The 22548-nt window shown below is 31.2% G+C and overlaps 1 protein-coding gene across 1 annotated transcript; it reads left to right on the top strand.

Annotated features, from left to right (window-relative positions):
- Nucleotides 1–725: 725 nt before the first annotated feature.
- On the top strand, nucleotides 726–22425 carry LOC136986681 (cyclic GMP-AMP synthase-like receptor). The gene is made up of 7 exons (XM_067284260.1): nucleotides 726–1001; nucleotides 3406–3617; nucleotides 6565–6711; nucleotides 9548–9703; nucleotides 15731–15859; nucleotides 19968–20239; nucleotides 22301–22425. Exons 2-6 carry the CDS (start codon nucleotides 3510–3512, stop codon nucleotides 20154–20156), a joined length of 729 nt encoding a protein of 242 aa, XP_067140361.1. The 5' UTR covers nucleotides 726–1001; nucleotides 3406–3509; the 3' UTR covers nucleotides 20157–20239; nucleotides 22301–22425.
- The last annotated feature ends 123 nt before the right edge of the window (nucleotides 22426–22548 follow it).

Genomic DNA, 22548 nt, shown 5'->3' with positions numbered 1-22548 from the left:
CCCTTTCTTTTTTGTTTCTGTTAAGATCACAAAGTCAATTTTCATTCTTTTTATTTCTTTAACTATCTCTTGTCCCTTTGATCTGATCCCTTGTACATTCCATGTAGCCAAATTCATTGTCCATTTACCTTGTCTTAGTCATTTACCATATAATTCATCCATTTTCTTTTTCCTGGAGCTTTCTATTGCAGTGTGATTCTTTCTTTTTACAGGAGATAGGGTGCAGGTCTATCATCCAAACCACCAACCTAGATGACTAGGGTAATTTAAATATATTACCTTTTTGAAAAGTTTTTATTACCTGAAATTACTCTTGCAATACAAAATTCGTTTGGTTATTTATTCGAACGAATTTATGCAAATATTCTTAATATGGAAATTCTTAAATACAGAAAAATACATGAGCTATACTTTGTCCTTGGTTTAGCATAGCACTATGTATTGGTATTAATCGAGTAGGATACACTCTACCAACACAATAATAATAATAAATTGTACATTTTAATTTTCTTATATATTCCCTTTTAATATCAGTCAATAAAACCAGAATTTCCACTAACTGAAGTTTTATTAATTTTCTTTTCTTAATGTTGGTTATTGTTGATAGTCCCAAAGTGATTACAATATGCAGATTCTTTAAAATATAGTAGAATATCTTTTTAAAAATAATAATGTATATTTTATATATTTACAGAACTAGATTGAGTTTAAAGAAAAGAAAGAAAAATGACGGAATAAAGAAAAAGTCATTTTTATTTTACATAAATGAAATTTTACGAGATGAAGTAAAATTAAATGGCCAAGAAGAAAATGTTGAAGTATTGAAAAATACTTTAAATTGGCTTATTAGAGAAATGAAAAAATATTCACCTCTTTTTACTATACTGTATAAAGACTTATACTATACTGGAAGTTATTATGAAAATTTACGTGTGAAAAACGCCACTGAATTTGATATTAATATACTTTTGCACTTCCCTTTTGAAAATTGTAATTTACAGGTAAGATGATGATTAATTATTTATTTTGAAAACTTCATATATAAAATTAATACAACATACTCAGAAAACCTTATAAATTTGCAGCCGTGTTTATTAAATACTAACGAACGTTTTCGGTCGTATTTAACGACCTTCTTCAGGAAAGAACATCAAAAAATCGAACACTAAAGACATTTGCAGTAACGAACAAGCGTTTGGAATGTTTTTAAAGGATATTCTAAACAGAATGCGTGCGCCATCTCTACATCGATGAGTATTAAATAACACAATACATTAGAATAAAAATAAAAATAAAAAACGGACAATGAAAAATAATATGCTCCATGGAGACATTAAAAATAAAATACAAACATAAAAATACAGTGCAAACCGAACGGCGCAATGAACGTAGGGAAGGGGAGGAGCTATGCGGAGACAATAACTAATGGGTTCTGTCCTTAAGTAAGCTTCTGCTTATCCACCTTTCTGACGTTTACATACCGCCTGAGCGCCAGGCTGCAGATACTTAACTAGCATCTCGGAAGTTGATAGATTGTCCTTTCTGGCTGGCTTTGCAGATATGCCATGCTTCTGTATAACGGAGGCGCTTTATGTTGCGAACTGTTTGTATTAATCTTGCATGGGCCCATTCAGCTTGGACTTCTTGGGGATCTGCCAGGACGTAAGTCGCCAACGCTGTGCATGGCTGTTCGCTTCTTATATTTCTCTGATGTTCCGCCAGCCTTTCCTTGAGTGATCTTCTGGTGGCTCCGATGTAAAACAGTTTATTCTGCCTCCATGTGTCCGTAATAGCGATTCTGTAAACCCTCGGAAGGAAGTTAGTGTCCATGGCGTCTTTATCCGCTCTTAACAGCTGGTATAACGTTAACGTTCATTAGTATTTAATAAACACGGCTGCAAATTTATAAGGTGTTCTGAGTATGTTGTTTTGATAAGTTATGCAGTCTGTTTCAATTTATTGGAAACATATTTTTGTACTACATATAGTAAATTGTATTGTATTGAAGGATGAGCCTAAGTGATTAACCATGAATGATGAGGTAAGAAACATCACACAAGAATTTGATTTCTTAATAAAAGTACAGAAAATGAGTAGTATTATTCATTTGTAAAGAACAGTTTTTATATTTAAAATAAAAAATATTAAAATATATTGTTTATTAAATAGGTTATTGTTATAATATTATCATTTAATTATTAAATAACTAGCTTGTTATACCTGGCATCACCTGGGTTTATAAAGTATCCCTCATATTAATTGTTACACCTAGTGTTATTAATTGTAAATTTCAAAACTGTGCATGGTAAAACATTTTTTAAGAATATTATCACAAGTCCTATAAAGTATGTGGGAATGTTCTTGTAAATAGCAATTTTTATAGAAAAATTTATTAAAATTTGTATGGTTACAAACAACAATGCAACATGTGAATGATCTGCTAAGGGAAACCTCCCAGGAGGACTTCTATGGGAAACCAGCACCTATTTAGGTGTTACAAACATGAAGAAAATCCAGAAAACTTCATGTAGTCAGCTTGTTGGCATTGTGCGAATCCATGAATAACTAACAGTGCTCGGTGGTTTATTTACTCTGTCATTGGTAGGTATTATTATAATTAAGAAAGAACCATTCAGAAATGAAAAAAACCAAGATGTTATATATGGAAAATTAAATACTTATATAGTTTTCAGTGTAAGACTTTTGACTGGATACACCTGAGTACTCTGCTAGCCATTGCAATAATGATATAGTGTGTCAACTTAGCACTATATCATTTTCATAGTAATTAAGTGAATAGAATATATCTTTTTTGTATGAATTATATTTAGTTTATTATTTTTTAAATTTTTTTGCCAACAGTCTGAGCTACATGTAAAAGTAGTAAATCAAATGTAGACAGAAATTAATTGATGTGTAGAAATCCAATCAATAGTTTGGAGTGGTATGCATGATATTATCTAAGTTAAAGTATGTTAATGTAACTTAAGTTTCATAGCAATTGGTTTGAATGGCTTAGGAGTGCAAAGCAAACAAACATCTTCATTTATATATACTGACTTAACAAATGTAATTTTTTGTCAAGTGTTAATTAACTTTCTCACTAAAGATTGATGTAGTAATGTTTTTAGATATGTCATACTTAAAATTTTAATTAATATAATTCAATTTAGAAACATGAAAATGAACAGCATATAATGGTATTGAACCTACTATTTAGTTGTACTGTAAATCAAGCAAATAGATTCCTTGATTTGCTTGACTTTTTTTCTTTATTTAATTTGAAAAAACTTTTAATTCTAAAAATACTACAAAGGTTTTATATTGTATAAAAACAGTTGATGATACAAAAAAAAAAAACAATATTATAATTAACATTGTCAAAACTGTTCAATTTATTTTCAGATTGAGCCTGATACAGAGCCTAAGGGTTTGCTAGATGTCGTTGTGATGGTGCTAAATTAGATGAACTTTTATTAACTAAAACTGTGTGTGATGAAGTCTATGCTATGTTTGACGGACATTATTTATTACCTGAAAAAATTAAAAGTTGGTTGCAAAAAATAATTTGCAATATAACTGAAAAAACTGAATGTAATATTGAAGGAATTAAAAAAGTAAGAATTTTTTCATTAATAAAGTAATATAAAATTGTATTTTAATATAATTAAAGCTGGAAGAGAGGATTTTTTTAATGTGATTTAAAAAAATCATCATTTTGAGCACTTATACAGTGATGTTTTTCTTCTCAAATTGTTTAGCTGCCTTGATAAACCTGCCTCAGGTCTGTCAAAGATTCCTAGCTTCAATATTCTAAGTTGGAATGTTAACTCATGCAATGACATGTCTCCTATAGATTTTAAATTTTGAAAATGATGTAACAACCAAGTTTTCTGTGACTTGGAATTCATTTTATGATAACCGAATAAGAATTCTCAACTCAGGGCTAACAATGTATTATAGCATATGAAAAGTACTATTAGAAGCATTGAGTCACAACATGAACCATTGATTCCAGAAGTTAGAAAATACTCATATGATCACACAAAACCTGGGATCATATTCTGGTCACTAATCTCTCATCTCTTCTTTCAGAGATGAACGACATCAAAACGAGAAATGAAATTTGTCTCTCAGAGACAGAGGCAATTCTGGTCATTAGTAACGATCTCGTCTTCGTTGTTTATGTCAAAATTCTATTTGGCTGATTATACATGTTTGGGTTATCTGTGCACACAACACAATACAGAATTTTAACCAATAAAATAGTAAAATTTTTGAAAGTGCAGAGAACAAAATTATAGATTACATGGCAAGGAAAGCACACAGTTCAAATAAAGCATGTAATTTTGACAGAGATATGTTTTTGTTTTATAATGTTTTTACAGATTGTAAAGTCAAAATATCTTGAGTAACATCCTCTTAGGTTATTAAAATTTCTATTTGTTAAGTTAGTTAGAAAAGCATGTGTACTTAGTTAAGAAATTAAGGAGTAATATTTTCAAAACTACTTAGAGAGATGGATGGATGAAGTAACAGATAAGATTAACAGCATATTCAATGATTCAGTAATTGATATAGAATAATTAAAAAAAAAGATTGAGTCTGTGGCATTCCCAAGTAGCCACTTAAAAAAATCATAAGCATTATCTCTATTTCAAAATATTCTTTCCTGAGATAGAGAATGTTCCCTAATATGATTGTATAAGGTAAGTGGTGTCAGATGTTTATATTGGATTTAATGAAATTGAGGCTACAGACAAATATCAGTCAAAACATGACTATACGCTCATCTCTGGATATGAATCTTTGAGAGAAAGTCATTCAGGATTGCATTTGGAGAGATGCAATGATCTCTTCAAACATAAACAAATGATTAGCCAGTCAGCAACTGGCTTGTGTCGTAGACACTGTCCCACGAAGATGAGAGACGACGACCAGAATATGGCTTCTGGTCATTACATAATTTTTAAAATATAAAATCTATAGAAGACACATTATCACATGTGCTAACATTTCAATTTAGAACATCAAAGTTAGGAATCTTTTTAGATTTATGTCTTTTTTCTTTTTCTTCTCCTTTTTAATATTCTTTGTTGTTGAATGTGATGCCTGAAGATGAAAATGAGAATCTGAAATAGTAACTGGAGTCAGTTCTGTATTTAGTAACTGGACATTGAAAATCTGAAGTATTCATTGTTTTTTTTAGAATTTTTGTTTGTTAGACATTTTTTACATGACCTGGGAGAAAAAGGCTTGAATTTAGATATGAAATTGCCCTTTTCTGTGAAAATATCTCTAAATTAGATAAAAGTTTACTCTTTTTTATTTTATTAATATTTTAAAGCAAGATGTAGAAAGAAATAAAAAAAAGTTAGATATACTGTATTTACTTGCATATAGACAAGGTATGACTTTAAAGATCAAAATAAAGAAAATTAGATTTATTAATACAATCCAAATTTTATTTTGTTTAATCACAAATAAAATATCAAATGCACATATTAAGGCAAACAACCATGTTTTCTTGACACCATCACCTTTAGTCTAATTGGACTCCCTCTGAAGCTTCAGTACAATTTTCCTCTTTTTCACTCTCATTCCACAAAGCAGCATCCTCTGATCCATCAAGTGAATTTGAAATGCAGTATTTCCTGAATGACTTTGCTATCAGCTCTTGAGGAATGCTTTTCTGCACACCTGATACCCATGTAGCAAAACCAAAAGATTATAATGTGCAGGACAGGAAAACATTTATTTTTAATGATTCAGAATGTGCAAATATTCATTAAAAATACCAATTTAACAAATGTGAAATAACTACATTTATAATCATTGCTAAGTGACCAGCTATTTTTGGGCCATCTCTTTGAAAGTGACGTTCACCTTGAGTTTGATAGCACCCTGCTATAATGGCAGCATGAACCATACATGGCTCACAAAAATTATTGCAAAAACAGTGTCCTTTTGTTCCCGCTTATAGGACAACGTAGGTTTTTGAAGCAGTGAAAAACAAATAAAAACCTCTCTTATACATGAGTAAATACAGTAATTTGTTTTTATTGATACTAAATTGGATATTATAATATGAATTTAATCAGTTATACATAATTAAAAAAACTCTGAACAGGGATGCTATAATTTATTTTTTTGTAATAATTAAAGGATTGTAAAATTGTAAATAAACCTTATTGTGTTTTTAATAAATTTTAATCAGACTGAAGATATACCATACTATAGTGAATATGCTCTTATTAAAACTAGCAATAGATTCATAAAACAGTTATATCTATTAATTTTTGTTTGTCAAACAAAATAAGTATTCCATGTATGTACTTGTACAAACAATTTGTCAAATTCAGCTAATATTCAAGTTTAAAATATTTTAATCCACTATGTATAGAAGTTACATATTTATATTTGATTGCAGACTTCTACATATAGTTGATTTAACTGTATATTAACACTTAGAATATTTTAAAAAGTTGTAAATTTATTTCATTAACTTTGAAAATTAATCAATATGTGTGATATATGTATTTGATTTTATATTTATTTGTATAGATAATTACTCGCAGAAATGGACCTGCAATGACATTGCAAATACATTGTGAAAAAGTAATTATTGATGTTGATTTAGTTCCTGTAATAGAGTTTCCAAATTGGCCAAGTGATGCAAGCTGTAGTTTTCTGAAATATATCCCTGAGAAAGTATGTGTGATATTGAAATAAATTTTAAAAAAATTATATATATTTTACTGGAAAAATTTTGAAAAGTATTATAATATTTTACATAATAATAAATTTAATCACTGTTACATTTGTAGAATGAATGATCACCTCAATTGATATTTATATATTCCAAACTTTATTAACTATATAGATTGTACACTGTACATTATGAGAACATGTTTTTGTACATAACCATAGTTAGTATGTGATCAAGAGTGAGACATAAATGACAAAGAGGAAAGGGCATGGAGTTGTATTACTAGGTTAAGGGGAAAGTTGATCTGGACTACCACCTGGCAGTAGTCTACATACATAACAATCACTGTACATGATAACTTAATATTTCAATTGTATTGCAGTTATTTAATGAATGTACAGTACTTACACTTATACAAGACAAAAAACTAAAGATGTCTTAATGTCTCCCCATATAAATTTTAAAATAATTTTTACAAGCTTTTCTTAAAAACATTGTTGAAACAGAAACACAAGAAAACTAATAATTTTGAGTAGTTTATAAGCTACTCCATTATTAATTAAAACTAATATTTAAAAATTTGGAAAAATCTTATATATGGGTCTTTTTCAAGTTTTTTGATGTTAGTTTTAAGTAAATTGAACATTTCTTAAATATAACTTTCATTAAAGCTTATAAACAAATTCAGATTTCAATATAGTATAATTGTATAAATTCTCAAACTTTTTAAAATTCATAGTTATTTTTTAATAACAAACAACTTCTGCCTTGCTGTATTTAAACAGTGTTTATAATCACCACAATATTACTGGTATATAATTGAATAAATAAAAATGTAATTACTGAAAAAACCAGTATTAAGGATCGATTTGATCAAAATAGCATCCCAAGAATATATTCTATCTGTATTTACGATCGTAGGGTGAACTGTCCGAGTGAATATATTGGTGCTACCGCATGCTGCCTTAAAACTAGGATCAAGGAGTACAAATACTCCATTCAAAAATGCCTTTCCACTACCACATTGGCTTCTTTCACCCTCGATGATGACGTCAGGGTAGACTTTGATAATGCACAATTACTACAATGATGTGAACACCAGGCCAGCCTGAAATATCTCAAACAGCCGGAGATATTTAAAGCCTTCAAGAAGGGAACAGCCATCAATTTTAAAGAAATGGACTCATTGGCAACTGCGTGGAGGGTGTATTTTGACGTTAAATAGACCTACATCAAGTTTGTCTGCGTATTACATTTAAACATCAAAATTTTTTAAAAAAGGAAGCCAGACTGTTTGTTAAAGCACTACATCGGACATACGCATAACTTCAACACGGGTGATTTTCGTATTTTTGAAATGCGCGTTCTCTTGCAAGCATTTCAATGAATCGAACCTGACGATGACCATTGAAAACGGTAGAAAACATTCGTTCTGAAGTGAATTAATGCTGGTTTTTTTGGTAATTACGTTTTTATTTAAACAGTGTTTATTTCATATTTCTTTTTAAAAAAATTTATTAATGTTTTTCTTTCATCCAATGATAATTATTCAGCAATGTGTGTTTCAAAAACTTGCAAAAAATTTTTTTCTTTTGCTGAAATTGACGATTTGAGATATCAAACTCTAAAGAACAGATGGGGAAGATAAGAAAAAAATTCTTATTCTCTCTCATCATTATAACTTCTTTATATTGCTTTTTCTTGTTAGATCATCATATTTCTTTGTGATATGATTCAAAAACAATTCTAATGTCTTATTTCATCACTTCTTTAAAAGTATTGCTAACAGGAAAAGTATGGTGTACAGGGGCAAGAACACCACTAAAAAAATCAAGAACATTCTGACGAAAAGTTGCAGCTTGGCATTGTGATGATGTCACAGTAAATAGTCGCTCATTAAAATTAGTTTGATTTATTTTGTTATGGCAATGATAAATGTGAGCGATCTGCTGAGGGGGGTGCATCCCAGGACGACTTTTATGGAAAGTTTGACCCTGTTTAGGTGTTACTAATGTGAAGAAAACCCAGAAAACTCCACATGGCCAGCTTGTTGGTCATGCCCAAACCCACAAATAACTAACTACCAGTGTTTGGTGGTTTTATCCACTTGGCTACTGAAGGCCACTTATTAGAATTAAGAAATTACAGTTTAGAAATAAAAAACCTGCATTGTTAGATGTGGAAAATTAAATACTTACAGGCTATTCACAGGCTTAAACACTTTTGATTCCACTCAAGCTATTGCTATATGTTACCTGTCTCAGTAATGATATATTGCATTTATCTCATGTTATATCATTGTTGCAGTAATTAAGTGAATATAATATAAAAAAGATTATAATTTTTAAAAGTTTAAAAAATTATATTTAGTTTATTTTGTTAACTTTTCTGCCAATAGATGGTACTATGTGTAAATCAGCAAATTCAATGTAAATGAAAAGTAATTGATTATCTAAGTTACACATGTTTGAATGTAACTGCTGACTTTTGCAGCAATTAGTTGAATAGTCTAGGAGTGTATAGCGAACAAACAAACATTATATATTGATTATATTGTTATATTGATTTTCATATATATAACTTCTATTTTATATAGCATTTTACATTACTACTTTGTTATATTGAATATACATTCAAATTCCATTGTTACATTGTTGGTTTATGCAAAGTAGATTTGTGGTCCTATGGAGGATAAGTATTTCAATGTTAATGAGCTTGTATTAATCAAAGTGCCAATTTTTAAGTCCTTTAACTTTTTATTAATGGAGTTTGCCTATTTATATTTTAAAAAAAGTCTTTAATTTTCCATAATTTAATAAAATAAAATAATTTTTTTAGCAAAGGAATTGCCTAATGATTCCAAAACCTCCATCTGAAAATATTTGTCAATCAAGTAGGAGATTAGAATTTTGGAGACTTCATTTTCCAGGAGTTGAAAGTATTTTATTGACTAAAGACAACAGCTGTATAAAATCTGTTATAAAGTTAATGAAGGTAATTATTTTAATAAATATGACATAAAAATAAAACTGGAAAAAATTACTGTTAAATTTGTCTAATCTTCTGTCAAATAATGATTGGGTTTCATTGCATAATTATGTATAAATTATTAACCATCAATTATTGATCTAATTTCATAATCAAAAGAATGTATAATTTAAATGAGACTCAAACCTGAGTTGTATTAATAGAATATATAATCTGTTATCTTTTGATCCAGATGGCACTTATTGTGAAATAGTCTGAAATATTTTCTTGAATATAGAATAATCATATAGGTTTAGTTATATTTTCAGCAGGTTAAGAAATATTTGAAAATAATTAAAAAAAACATGTATGTATAGCTTGATGATTCTCAATATATTTTTAACATATTTATTGTTTGAGAATCTGGGTTTTATGATTTAAATTGTTAAATTAAATAACAAATTTTTGTTAGATAAAATTAAAACAACTTCTCACACAACCCCTGGGAAGATAAGTCAACACAAAAAAAAAACCTTTTTAATATCCCAGTATGAACAGATTTAAACAAAACGAACGTTTTCGACCATAAACTTGGTCTTCATCAAGCTAATGGCCAGTATAAATTCGAAACTGGAAATTCAAACACTGTTTATAAATTCTTTTAAATTCCAAATTATTTAAACATTGGAAAATGATTTTTACCGTACGTGTTAATAAAGTGATAAAAAATATCTTTATATCACCACACACAAATAATAAGATAACATTTCTACACCAGTAATTACATCTACTTGCTAGTATTGTTCCGTAAGAATGTCATGTTCTTTAACATGTTTGTATATTTTGTTTACAATACAGGATGTCAATAATTTGTAGAGTGTTGGAAGACATGTAATTGGTCTGTATTGTGTGGGGTCTGTGGTATGTGTTTTTAGGTTTCATGTAGGTGATGCCCTGAGTAAGAAAGTTTGGCATGTCTTGTGGATTGATGATGATGTGTGTTAGATGTTTAGCTAGTTCCTGGTGCAGTGATGTAAATTTTTTGTACCAGAAATTGTGAATGTTGTCTACACCAGGTGTCTTCCAGTTGTGTGTTCTGTTAACAGTGTATTGGAAATCATGTATGCTTATTTCAGCACAGGGCATAGTTGGTATGTTGTGCAAGTTTCTGTTCTCCTCCTCGATCCAGCCAGCATCAGCATTGTGTGTAACAGCACTGGACCAAAGAGAAGACCAATATGTTGTGAGTTCTTCTTCTGTTGGTGTGCCACTGTGCTGTGTTTGTTTTGGTACTGATTTGTCTGTAAAAGAGTTTTTCATTGTTTGTGAATAATTTATTTTGTTGTTTTTTTTAGTGAACATGTTTTGTATCGTTTGAGTCTACGTGCTTTGGCTGCGAGTTTTTGTTTCAGTGTGTTGATGTATTCTGTAATGTGTGTGTTTTCATCGTAACGATGGTGGACTGCACGCCGATCTCTTTCATAAGCAAGAAATGAGAAAATTAACATCCAGGCGTTAAGTGTTAACGAATATCGCTATAATCACTAGCGCTTTCGACAAAACTATTTTCGTCTTCCTCAGGTGGATAAAAACGGATAAAATCCTTTTTCGAATCAAAAATTTTCGAAATGCAAAAACCGCTTTAGAACTTTGGAACACTCTCACCGATGGAACAGAGCAAGAAGAAAATTAAATGTGCGCGCGTGGTGACGTAGCGCATGCGCTGTAAATTACTGAGATGTGGGGCTAGAGGTGTTGTTTTAATCTGTTATATAAGTTAACCCACATAGCAGGCAAATCAAGCGTGGGCGTGTTGCACGGATTTAGTGCAGCGGTAAGTAAGGCCTCCCAAATAAACACGATGCTCCTGTTATTACAATGCCTGAGCATCATCACCTGGTCCCATAGCGGGGTGTATAGGTGCTGTAACACCGTTCTTGCTAGTTCAGTGTCTGCTTTGCCTGCCCTGATGGAAAGTTGGTGTTCGGAAATACGACAGGCCAACATTCTGGTTGTCGCACCAACGTAGTGGGTGCGAATACCGGAAGCAGTATTTTCCAATGGGATGGAGTAAACTCCAGACCTCTCTAGTACGGAGGTAGCATCCCTGTCGTTGCACAGTAGCCTCCTAAGATTTGGCCGTGGGGAGAGTGGTAGAAAGAGCGCGTGTTGCCTAAAAACACGGCAAATACGTATGGTGACTCGGCCACAGAACGGTAATGTGGGAAGGACTACCGTGCATTCGTTTGGAACATGTAAGGTCGTGGAAGGAAAGAGCGATTTTTTGACCTTGTTTAGGAGGTACCTGTACTTGGCATTAGTGTACCCCGCCGTGTTTACTGCTGAGCGAATGGCATTAAGCTCAATGTCGACAGCCGTTTGACTGGAAGATAACAAAAAAGCCCTTCTAATTAATGGGGCGATAGCTGCATTAACATAATGCTGCGGCTGGAATGCTGTAGCAGGGATTAAAGGTGGTAAGCAGTTGAATTTATGGAACACGGAGTACGATAAAGTTCCCAGGGATTTGGAGATGTTTAGATCTAAAAACGCAATAGCCCCTTCATTTTCTTTTTCCCAGGTAAAGCTGATGGTAGAATAAACTTTCGTGAGTGAAGTTTTGAAGGTGAGGAAATCCTCCTCCGTGTCCTGCCAAGCAACAAGGATATCGTCTACATATCTGAGGTATAACAATGGATATGCTATGGTGAGGGGGAATTTGAAGACCCTTTGCTCAACGTGCCTCATGAGTAACTCCGCCAATACCGCAGAAAGCGGTGAGCCCATGGGGACCCCCTGCTTCTGTAGGTATATCCTCCCATTAAACCGAAAATAATTGTTTTCGGTAATAAAAAGCAAGGCGTCACGTATCTCTAAGATCTGCTGCGCTGTAAAGCACTCCTTGATGAGAAGACTATTTGCAAGCATGACAGCCTCGAACCGAGGGGTAGAGTGCAACAACATCCAACTTGTAAAAACTATACTCATTGCAGGATGAGTTACCCAAGACCGAAGAAATTGATGTTTTTGCTTCAATGGAGGAAGATGTAACCCAGGGGGAAGGAGGCAGGAGCCCACTTAGTAGCTTGGCGAGCACCTTTTCCAGGTGGTAGGTTGGGTGAGTCCTTTTGTTAACTAGCGGCCTCAATGGCCAACCCTGTGTGTTTTCATTTTCTTGAAAATGTTTTTCAGTTGTTTCTTTAATTTGGGTATTAGGTTGTTTTTAGTGTATTGTGTCAGCCTGCCTAATTGCTGTCTAATGTCATTTATTTGTGTTTCTATTCTTCTCTGCCAGGCAGGCTTGTGATAGAACTGTGTTTTGTGTGTCGGCATTGCCATTATTCACTACCACTCCAACTGCATTTGAGTGGTAGTGAATAATGACCACTCCAATGCAGTGTACCACTCCATCTGACTTTGTTTTTTAAAAACGTTCTAAATTTTATGTTTGGCAATAGAATTTTTCGAAATAATGGTTCTTGTTCAATCCTGAGGATGGTCAATAAAGTTGACTGAAAATGTTAGATTGTTTGTGATAGTTTTAGCTGCATATTAAAGGTTTTCGAAGTATTTTTTGTGTTTTGTGTGTATCTGTCTGCGATTGTATTTTCAGACCATGGTATGTTACTACTGTGACTGCCCCAGCATAAACTAATGTATGAATGTCTGAGAGTGTAGAAATTGAATGAATGTAGTTTGGTAGTGAGTGTTTACATAATTTAGTGTTTTTCCTAGTTCCTTTTGATGTGTTGATTTTTGGTATTCGTGGGTCTTTGTGTGGGATCTGTGCCTGTATATTTAGTGAGTGTTTCCTGAAATATATGTGAGAGTGTATTAACTAAATCCATGTCTATGTTATCAGTGGTGGATGAGGAAGTGTCTGTAGTGGTAGTTGTTGTATGTGTGCTATTATCAATGCTTGTTGCTGGATTATCCTGACAGGTTATGTGATCTTCATTAATAATGTTAAATGTTTCTGTCTGTTGATGTATTTGATCAGCAACCTGTTGTTTGATAAGTTCAAGTGTTGTTTGTGGGATAAGGTTGTTGTGCATAATTGTTCTTTTTTTGATCAACAACCCTTTGATTGGTCACAGTTAGGTGAGGATATTGTTGTGTGAATCTATGGTGTAGTTGTCTGTATGCTGTCAAGTTTGTTTCGAGTTTTGTGATGGTGTAGTAAGTACAAATGATAAACTCATTCATTTCTATTGTCCATTTCATCCGTTGGCTTGGTTTTCCAGCCTTTGTGGTCTGTGGATGCAATGCCACAGAAACACCAAGACTAGGTTGGTTCCTCACATCTGTTGAGGGCGTTGCAGTAACCATGCTTGGGCCAGTGCTGCTTTTGCCACTGGTAACCAAGGGAGACTGTGGCCTATTTTTCGAGCATGAGCCTCTGCCTAACCCACGAACCTTGTTAACCCAGGCGACGTCCAAGCCGGTATCACACTTTGATCTGGTTACTACCATAAAAAATATCTCCGCAGAATGTGGGTGTGGTCACTCTTAGCTTCATTTCTTCCCATAGACCTTACTAGCATGGGTGTCCCTACCAGGAGCTTGTGCTCCAGCCTGCATTGCTCTATGGATCAGAAAAATTACTGGGCTCTCCCACCACGACCAGGTGGTGACCACAGGAGAGTTATTATTTTTATTTTTATTATTATTACATTTGATTCATTTTTTCCTAACTTCATCATTGGCCCATGTTATCAATGTTTCAGTTTAGATCCTCCTAAATTTCCTGTAAAATTTTAACCGTTTTCCGGCCAATATTACCACTCCCTTGTTTACGTTTATTTTGTAAAACGGCCAAGGACAGTATAGGTCAGTCAAGGTCAGTCAGGCAATATTCATTTAAAAATTCACCAAAAATCAAATTATTATTATATTGGTATGAAAAAAATCATGTACATTTATTAATATCTTTCGTTTTAAATACAATATTTTTCAATAATTTTTAGAGAAATTTATGAAAAAAAAAAAAATATCATAACTGACATTCAAACTTGAGAATTTGTTTCTTTTTGTCAAAATTAACATTGTCTGGTTACTTCATTCTTATTGGCACTGAGCCAGAACGATGTAGCACATTGTTTTGTACAATTTGATATAACACTTATGCATGTACGTTTGTTTATTCGTTGTGAAATTATTGTGCATTATATCATACATTTGCTAGAAATCAAAACTTTATTCTGCTATCAACTATTGTTATGAACTAATATACTTTATTCACTTCATATCGAAAGAGATTATATACTCTTGTAATAAACATATGATTACCAGTAGCAATAGATGTAACATTTTCTGATATATTCGATTAAAATATAAATTAAAAATTAAAAAAATATATAAAATATCAGAACGAAAGGGTTACAACTTGAATATTTATAACACATTGACGTATTATAGCTGAATAAACTTATTATAGTAATATTATTGCATGAATATCCTAAAAATGAAATAAAAAATTATCAGGAAATGAAAACTTAAGAAAAAAAAGCAATAATTAAAATTTTTTAAATCAACAAAACACCACCTGGACAAAAATATGTGAAACAGACAATAAACAACATGTTGCCGTCAAGTGCTGACATCTGTTGTCGGTAAATTTTATAAAAATCGATTTTTAACAGGGTAACGATGAATCGGTACCCTGGCCGATTCGCTTAAGAATTAGGCTTATGACAGATCGGTATTCTGGCCGGGAAAGGGTTAATATACTTTTTCCACTTGAAAGGACAAATTTGCAAATTAGGATGCAGCTAAACTTATCCTAACTGGTGTCAGATCTTGACAATAATTCATGAAGTTTAGGTATTTATGTATTCTACACTTTCAATGATTAATTATGGCTATCAAACAGTGAGGTGGAGTCAATTGGAACCTCCCATTCTCTCAAATGTATTACTAAGTATTTAAATATTTGAGATTTCTTTAACTTTTTAAAATTATGAAATAAATCTATATTATATAGAATAAAAACTACCAGAATGTTTTTCTCTCAACATGAATGTTTATGAATTATATGCTTATTTTTCTTAACAGTTGCTAAGAGACAGACAAGAATGGAAAAGTCTTGTATCATATTACATAAAAACAGTGGTAATGCATGCAATTGCTAACAGCAAAGACTTAAATTGGAATCAAGATCAGGCTGGCCATATGTTTTTAAATGTAAGTAAATTCATGAGTTTATTGTTAATTTGTTACTTCAGCAGTGTTTTTTCTGAATATAAATAAAATTAATACAAGTATTCATTTGCCTTTATTTCACACAATAGCATACTTTTTGTAATTTTCCTAATCAAATTTTTATTAAAGATGGCCACAATTAATTTATAAGCTAAGGGTAATTGGTCTGGAAGCAAAGTTTTGGAGCATAATTGGCAGTGTGTCTGCATGATAAACAGGAGTTAAATTCAAATCCCACTCCAGATTTAGAATATTCTGGAAGAAATGATTAAAGTAATTTTTTAATTTGTAATTATTAAATTTAATACAAGATGGCACATTAACTGCTTACCTTTAGTCCTAATTACATAATATATCTTTATAATTAGCCATATTAAAGCTCAGTTTAAAATTTGGCAATATCACTTGTTCATTATCTTATAATATAATCGAGATGAGTTGATAATAAGTTGAAAGTTGAAATTTGGTACAGTTAGGGTACACCATGAGTATGCACACTAAGAAGGGATTTTTTGAAATTACCCCAGCCACCTGCAGGGGGAGAGAGAGAGGGGGGTTAAGGATTACCCTGAAAAACTGTTTCTACTATACTATTTTAGATGTGGTTTGTTGCATTTTTTTGGGAAATTGAACATATTTTTATACCCAACTAAAAATTTGCTAATTAGCCTTGGAAGACAGTGGAACCTAATTCTTGCACACAGTGAAAATGGGTAAGATCAGCTATATAACTATAAAGGTTATCTTATGTGAGAGTTTATTACACCAAGTGCCCAATCTAACACATTTTAAAAATGTTTTTATTTCTCTACTGTACACAGTCTTTAAATTGTGTACAGTAGAGGAATAAAGATGGTGGATATGTTCCAAAGAACACAGTGTAAAAAAAAAGAATGCATAAAAAGTACAGTACATGAAACCTGTATAAAAATGTTTGATAGAATTCACAATTTCAATGGAATGAAAAATAAGCAATTTACAAAAGAAACATGAGCTTTTCTTTCTAACATCATTTATCATTAACATTATTTTTATGTAAATACAGTCAAACCTGTTTTTATGCCGGGGATAGGGACCGCATTAAAAAAAAAACGCATTAAAAAAAATCTCACGAAACTTCACGAATGACTGTAAATAATAGTTTTTGCAACACAATTAAAAAATATTTTTTTATGCGGTCAACAGGGACCGCATAAAAAAAGTCTCACATAGAAAATAACTCAAAACCGTACGAAATAGAATTTATTGACAACAGATGTCAGCACTTGACTGCATCGTCTGGTCTATCGTCTGTTTTACATATTTTTGTCCAGGTGGTGTTTTGTTGACTTAAAAAGTAAATTATTTCATTTTTCGCATATTCATGCAATAATATTACTATAATAAGTGCATTTATGCTATAATAAGTTTATTTAGCTATAATAAGTCAACGTAAGACATGACGAATCGCACGAGACTAGTCGCCAACTATACCGCACAAATTAAAAATTTGCATTAAAAAAATCGCACAAATAAAAATCGCACATAAAAAGAGCGCATAAAAACAGGTTTGACTGTATAGTAAACACAAGGTTAGCATAGGAAACATGAAATCAACATATGACATTCTCTGATATACAGTGTACATAGTACTGCACTGTGTTTAAAAAATTAACTCTTGATTTCAACAAAAAATAATGTTTTTTAACAATAATACAATTTTAACAAAAAGTTTAATTTAAAAATTTTCAAATAAATTGTTTTTCCTGTGTTAAAGAATCAATTGCATAAAAAGAGGATTAGTTTTCTTTTGTTGACTGACTGCATTATTTCAAAATCATGTAAAACGGACCCTGTAAAAAGAGGGATAGGTGTACTCTACTCATTACAATGAAGATCGAGTAGACCCTAGAGCAGCAATTAATTTTTTTATTGCGTGCTACAGGGAATTGAATCCTGGCTATCTGGTTTAGAAGTCAGTGTATCAGTCAGTACAGTAAAAGCTGTCTATGGCAACACCACAGTTCCTTCAAAAAGTGGTCTTTTAGACAGGTGGTGCTGTAATACCGTATTTCCATACATATTTTGCTCACTTTTTAGCCATTTCTACTAAGCAAAACTCGAGGTGAGCAAAACTAAGCGAAGTTTTTTCAACGATAGAGCTACAGTAGTATTGTATTTTATTCATATCGGATAACTCGATTTACAGGAGTCGTCGTGATTTTATAAGACAGATTTAATACCAATATTTTAAAGATTAATACAATACTCACATTTTCTCGATTATAATGCACACTTTCTTTTTTCCAACTTAATTAATTCAAGTTTGTTATTTTTGTTCACTCCTCAGTTATGTGCATTATGTCATCGATATACAAGTGTGTTGTATCTCTCCATCACTTTGGTTTTGGTTTTTGTTAGTTCAATCTTATTTTAACTTTAAAAATACTGTATTTTTTTTAATATTTAATATTTTCTTAAGTACAGTAAGGGAAATTATTAATTAATAATAAAATGATTTTATTATTTTTTCTCATAATACAATTTGATTACATTCTGTCATTGTCATTGGATAATTGCAGAATTGAAAAAGGAAGGTTGCCTGTAAAACTGATTTTTGCATTAATGTATTTATTGTTTTTTGAATATTTTGTGTGCAAAAATTACTTGGATATTGTTTTTCTAAAAATATCGTGGAAATAAGGTAGGTTGATACAGAAACTATTTTTTGCACATGTACTGTATGTGAGCATAAAAAAAATAAATAAATAAAAATAAATTTTATTAAACAATGAGATCAGCCAATTAATTGTATCATGTACAATATTTTATACCCCTAAGGTAAATACTGTAGGTTTACACTAAAATAAATTTTGTTTTCCCACAGTTAAACTTTACAGCTAAATTGCCATTGTAATAAACCATTTTCACTTTCTCTGATAACTTTAACACAATTTTCTAACAACAGCACTTTGCATTTTTTTTGTTTTTTGGACAATTTCAAACAAACTGAAATGAATTTCCTTTGTTGCTAGACTAATTCATAACACCTGCACTTAATTTCAAGGGTGGGAGAAGTGCCCGAGATTGGTTCGAACAATAGTTTAGGCCAGATATATTTGCAGAAGTGGCCGCTTATTACAGTTGTTGTATGTTGTTTCAGACCAAAAATCGATGCTTGCGGTTGTGTTACACAGGTGGTCGTTTAATATGGGTAACTTATACGAAGACTCTATGTATAAATTATTCCATGCCAGAAATTTTTGCCCGTTTTCACTGTACTTCAGTTTACACTTCTATGATATCTTATGTACACAAAAGAAGCCCTAGATCTACAATCCTGTTAATGAGCTTTGTGGGTATGTGGGTACTACTATACATGGAATAGGGGTGGATAAGAAATTGTTGGTGAAGAGGCAAAACAGTGTCTTTACTTTGAAAGTGTTTAGTGTGTTCAAATTTTACAAATGTCAGTGCAAACAAGATATACAAATTGTAGCTTATTTTAAACATCACTGCAGATCCAAGTTGTTTAACAAACAAAAGTACTGCATAATGTTTAACTAAATATTTATTTATAACTAGTAATTAGAACTGTAAGCATATATAGATTCTGGAAATGAAATTTCACATAATACATTTATTGAGTTTTGATCATTAATATGTTTTATATAAGTTTAACTTAACTGAAAATAGTGAGATTCCATTTTGATTTGGCTGCAAAATCCGGTTTCGGTCAGAACTTACTCATCTGTGAAAAATAATGATACTAGATCAGATACCAAAAGAAAAATATCAATATCGATAGCAGACCAAAAGTATTGAGTACAAAAAATTACTTAGTATCGAAGAAAACTATCAAGACAGTATTGGTATTAGCAGTATCGGGACATCCCTAGTCACCGATAAACTGATGCACAAAATCTTGATTTCCCCCCAACCAGTTAGAGTTAACCAGGTTCCATTGTAATGGGGAATCTCCATAGTAGATAGTATTCTTTATTTATCATTTTAACTAAGAAATATGTGACATTTATGCTCAATCTCAATAATTATCTTTATACTTCTGAGAGAGTAAGTTTTCTATTTAAAACCGTAATTTTGTTTTCAGATGCTGAAAAAACTTGATGAATATGTTTGTACCAAACATCTACCTCATATCATGTATCCCGATTTTAATTTGTTTCATAAAATTAGTGGAAAACAGTTAGATAACATACATTTTAAACTGAAAAAAATAATTGATCATATTTCAAAAGAAAGAAGTGCTCTTAAAATTTATCTGTGTAGTAATAAATGATATTTCATAATATATTTTCAATGAAACAATATATAAAATAATACGGAATTATTTCATCTATAAACTATTTAATTATGTCTTAGGTTAATGTAAAAATGATTTTTGGTGAACCTTTCATTTGTGCTGCGAAATGATGAATCACTGTTCATTTGATTAATTTATTACTAAACAAGTTTAAACTAACAATATCTAAGTGAAGGTAAAGGAAAAAGCAATAATATAAAAAATAATAATATGCAAAGATCTCCAGTCAAGCGTGGAAGACCTCCACGGACCAGAACGAGAACAGAGAACAAACAAGCTCAACCAAGCACTTCAAACTTCAAACTCATTACGGATTATGGAACACAACCGAAAAGTGATTTACAAGAAGGAACAAAAGAATTCTCGAATCAAAATATGGAACCTGGTCAGCAGAATTCATTAGGCTCAACAGGTGAGTCACCTAATATTAATTCAAGTCTTCTTACTAATTCGGCAAGTCAACTTGACACCTCATCCGCACTTCTATGGACTAAAATATCGGATTTAATAAATGTCTCAAATGATAAATTGTTGGAACAAATGGCCTATATAAAAGAAGACGTAGAACGAATACGTCAAGACATACGTGAGACTAAGGAAAGACAGATAAAAATGGAGGAAGAAATTAAAAATTTAAAACAACAACTAGAAAATCAAAAAAGTGAAAATGAATTAACGCAATTTAAAATAGACTCCTTAAGTAATGATTATAATTATAAAAAAATAATTGTATACAAATATCCGAGTTCAAAATCCATATCTAAGTTAGAGGTATATAACTTTATGACGAATGTACTTAATATTCATGATATAGCCCAAACTGAGATTACAGAAACAAATTTAATCACAAAGCAACCTAATACAACAGTAAGAATAACATTCAGCAATAAGCGACTTCGTGATAAATTTTTTTATACCTTTATTCACAAGAAACAACAAAAAAACGTATCAAAAGAATGGGAAGATATGCAAATTTCCCCAGATTTGACTAAAAACTCAAGGATAAGAAGGAAAAATTTACTCCCAATACTTCATGAATTGCGAAAACAAAAAGACCAAGTGAAACTCCGTAATGATATATTAACGATAAACCAAGAAAAAATAACATATAGCCTAAGATTGAGCAAATTGGTTTATGTAAATAATTTTCGTCCTTATAGTAATCAAATAAATATTGACAGTTGATATCACGTTAAGCAAAAATTTACGCAATACAACAAAGTCATAAAGAATAATGAAAGGCTTCCATTGCTAACTGGAATGGCCAAGGAACAAAAAAATACAACGTCATTAATAAATAACCTTTGTGCTAAATACGAACCGGATTTCTTAGCAATTACTGAAACTTGGATTACTTCGAATTTGTATTATAAAACAAAATCTTTCAATAACTTCATAGTGGAATCGATCCAAGCTCAAAACCTACAGGTCCAGGCCGTCCAAGTGGAGAAGCCTACCTTGGTGAATAAAATGAATAATTTAATAATATTATTAATTGCTTATATTTCGTTGTTTAAAACACCATCTGTTCAATTTATAGGTTATATTCGGTAAATTTGAATGTAAAACACCTTGTGGTACAACTTCGTTTAAATAAATATTCGTTGTAAACAGCACTTATGTAAGCTTATCGGCAAAACGTTTCTTATGTAGCGCCGAAGATTTAACACCTTGTCATTTAATATTAAAATGTCCAAATTAAACGACATTCGTGAACATTATGATATAGCTCGAACTTATAAATGCTACTCGCTAATAGAACTGTTAAAAAACTTCAACAAAACAAGTAAAAAAGACTTATAAAAGTTATAACTATTTTGGTAAAATAATTGACATTTACAAAAATAAACTAATCAACACTAAGGAAGTATTAAAATATGTTATTATTAATGAAAAAGAGTAATAAGATTGTAAGATGCAAAATAAAAATGTTTGGAATGTATCCGCGAAAAACAGGTGTAAATTAATAAAATCAAAGAGTATTGTAAAGTAAAAAAGCAAATAAATATTGTAAATGTAACCCCCTTGTAATAGGGAAGAAATTCCCATTAGACAATAAAGGATGATGATGATGATAATTAAATAGTTTATAGATGAAATAATTCCGTATTATGTCTTAGGTTAATGTAAAAATGTTTATAGTTTATGTTCAGGAAAAGATTTTATTACTTAAACTTTCACTACTTTTTTTAAATTGTGAGAGAGTGCATTTGAATGGGCTTCATTAAGTTTGACATTGAGATACAAAAATTTCTTCAAGAAACACTTATTTATAATGTCAGATGAAGGACAATCGCTGTATTTTATTTATTTTATTCTTAAAAATATTATGTCATGTTCAGGAAAAGATTTTATTACTTAAACTTTC

This window comes from Centruroides vittatus, unplaced genomic scaffold, assembly GCF_030686945.1.
Source record: "Centruroides vittatus isolate TY-2023 unplaced genomic scaffold, ASM3068694v2 contig_1215, whole genome shotgun sequence".
Taxonomy (NCBI): Eukaryota; Metazoa; Arthropoda; class Arachnida; order Scorpiones; family Buthidae; genus Centruroides; species Centruroides vittatus.
This window is presented reverse-complemented; position numbering and strand designations above follow the sequence as displayed.

Excerpts from the sequence above, each read along its gene's own strand:
- LOC136986681 (XM_067284260.1), top strand. The coding sequence starts at position 3,510 with ATGTTTGACGGACATTATTTATTACCTGAAAAAATTAAAAGTTGGTTG. Across the intron at positions 9,704-15,730 it reads CTGTTATAAAGTTAATGAAG|TTGCTAAGAGACAGACAAGA; the intron begins GTAATTATTTTA and ends TTTTCTTAACAG. Across the intron at positions 15,860-19,967 it reads CTGGCCATATGTTTTTAAAT|ATGCTGAAAAAACTTGATGA; the intron begins GTAAGTAAATTC and ends TTTTGTTTTCAG.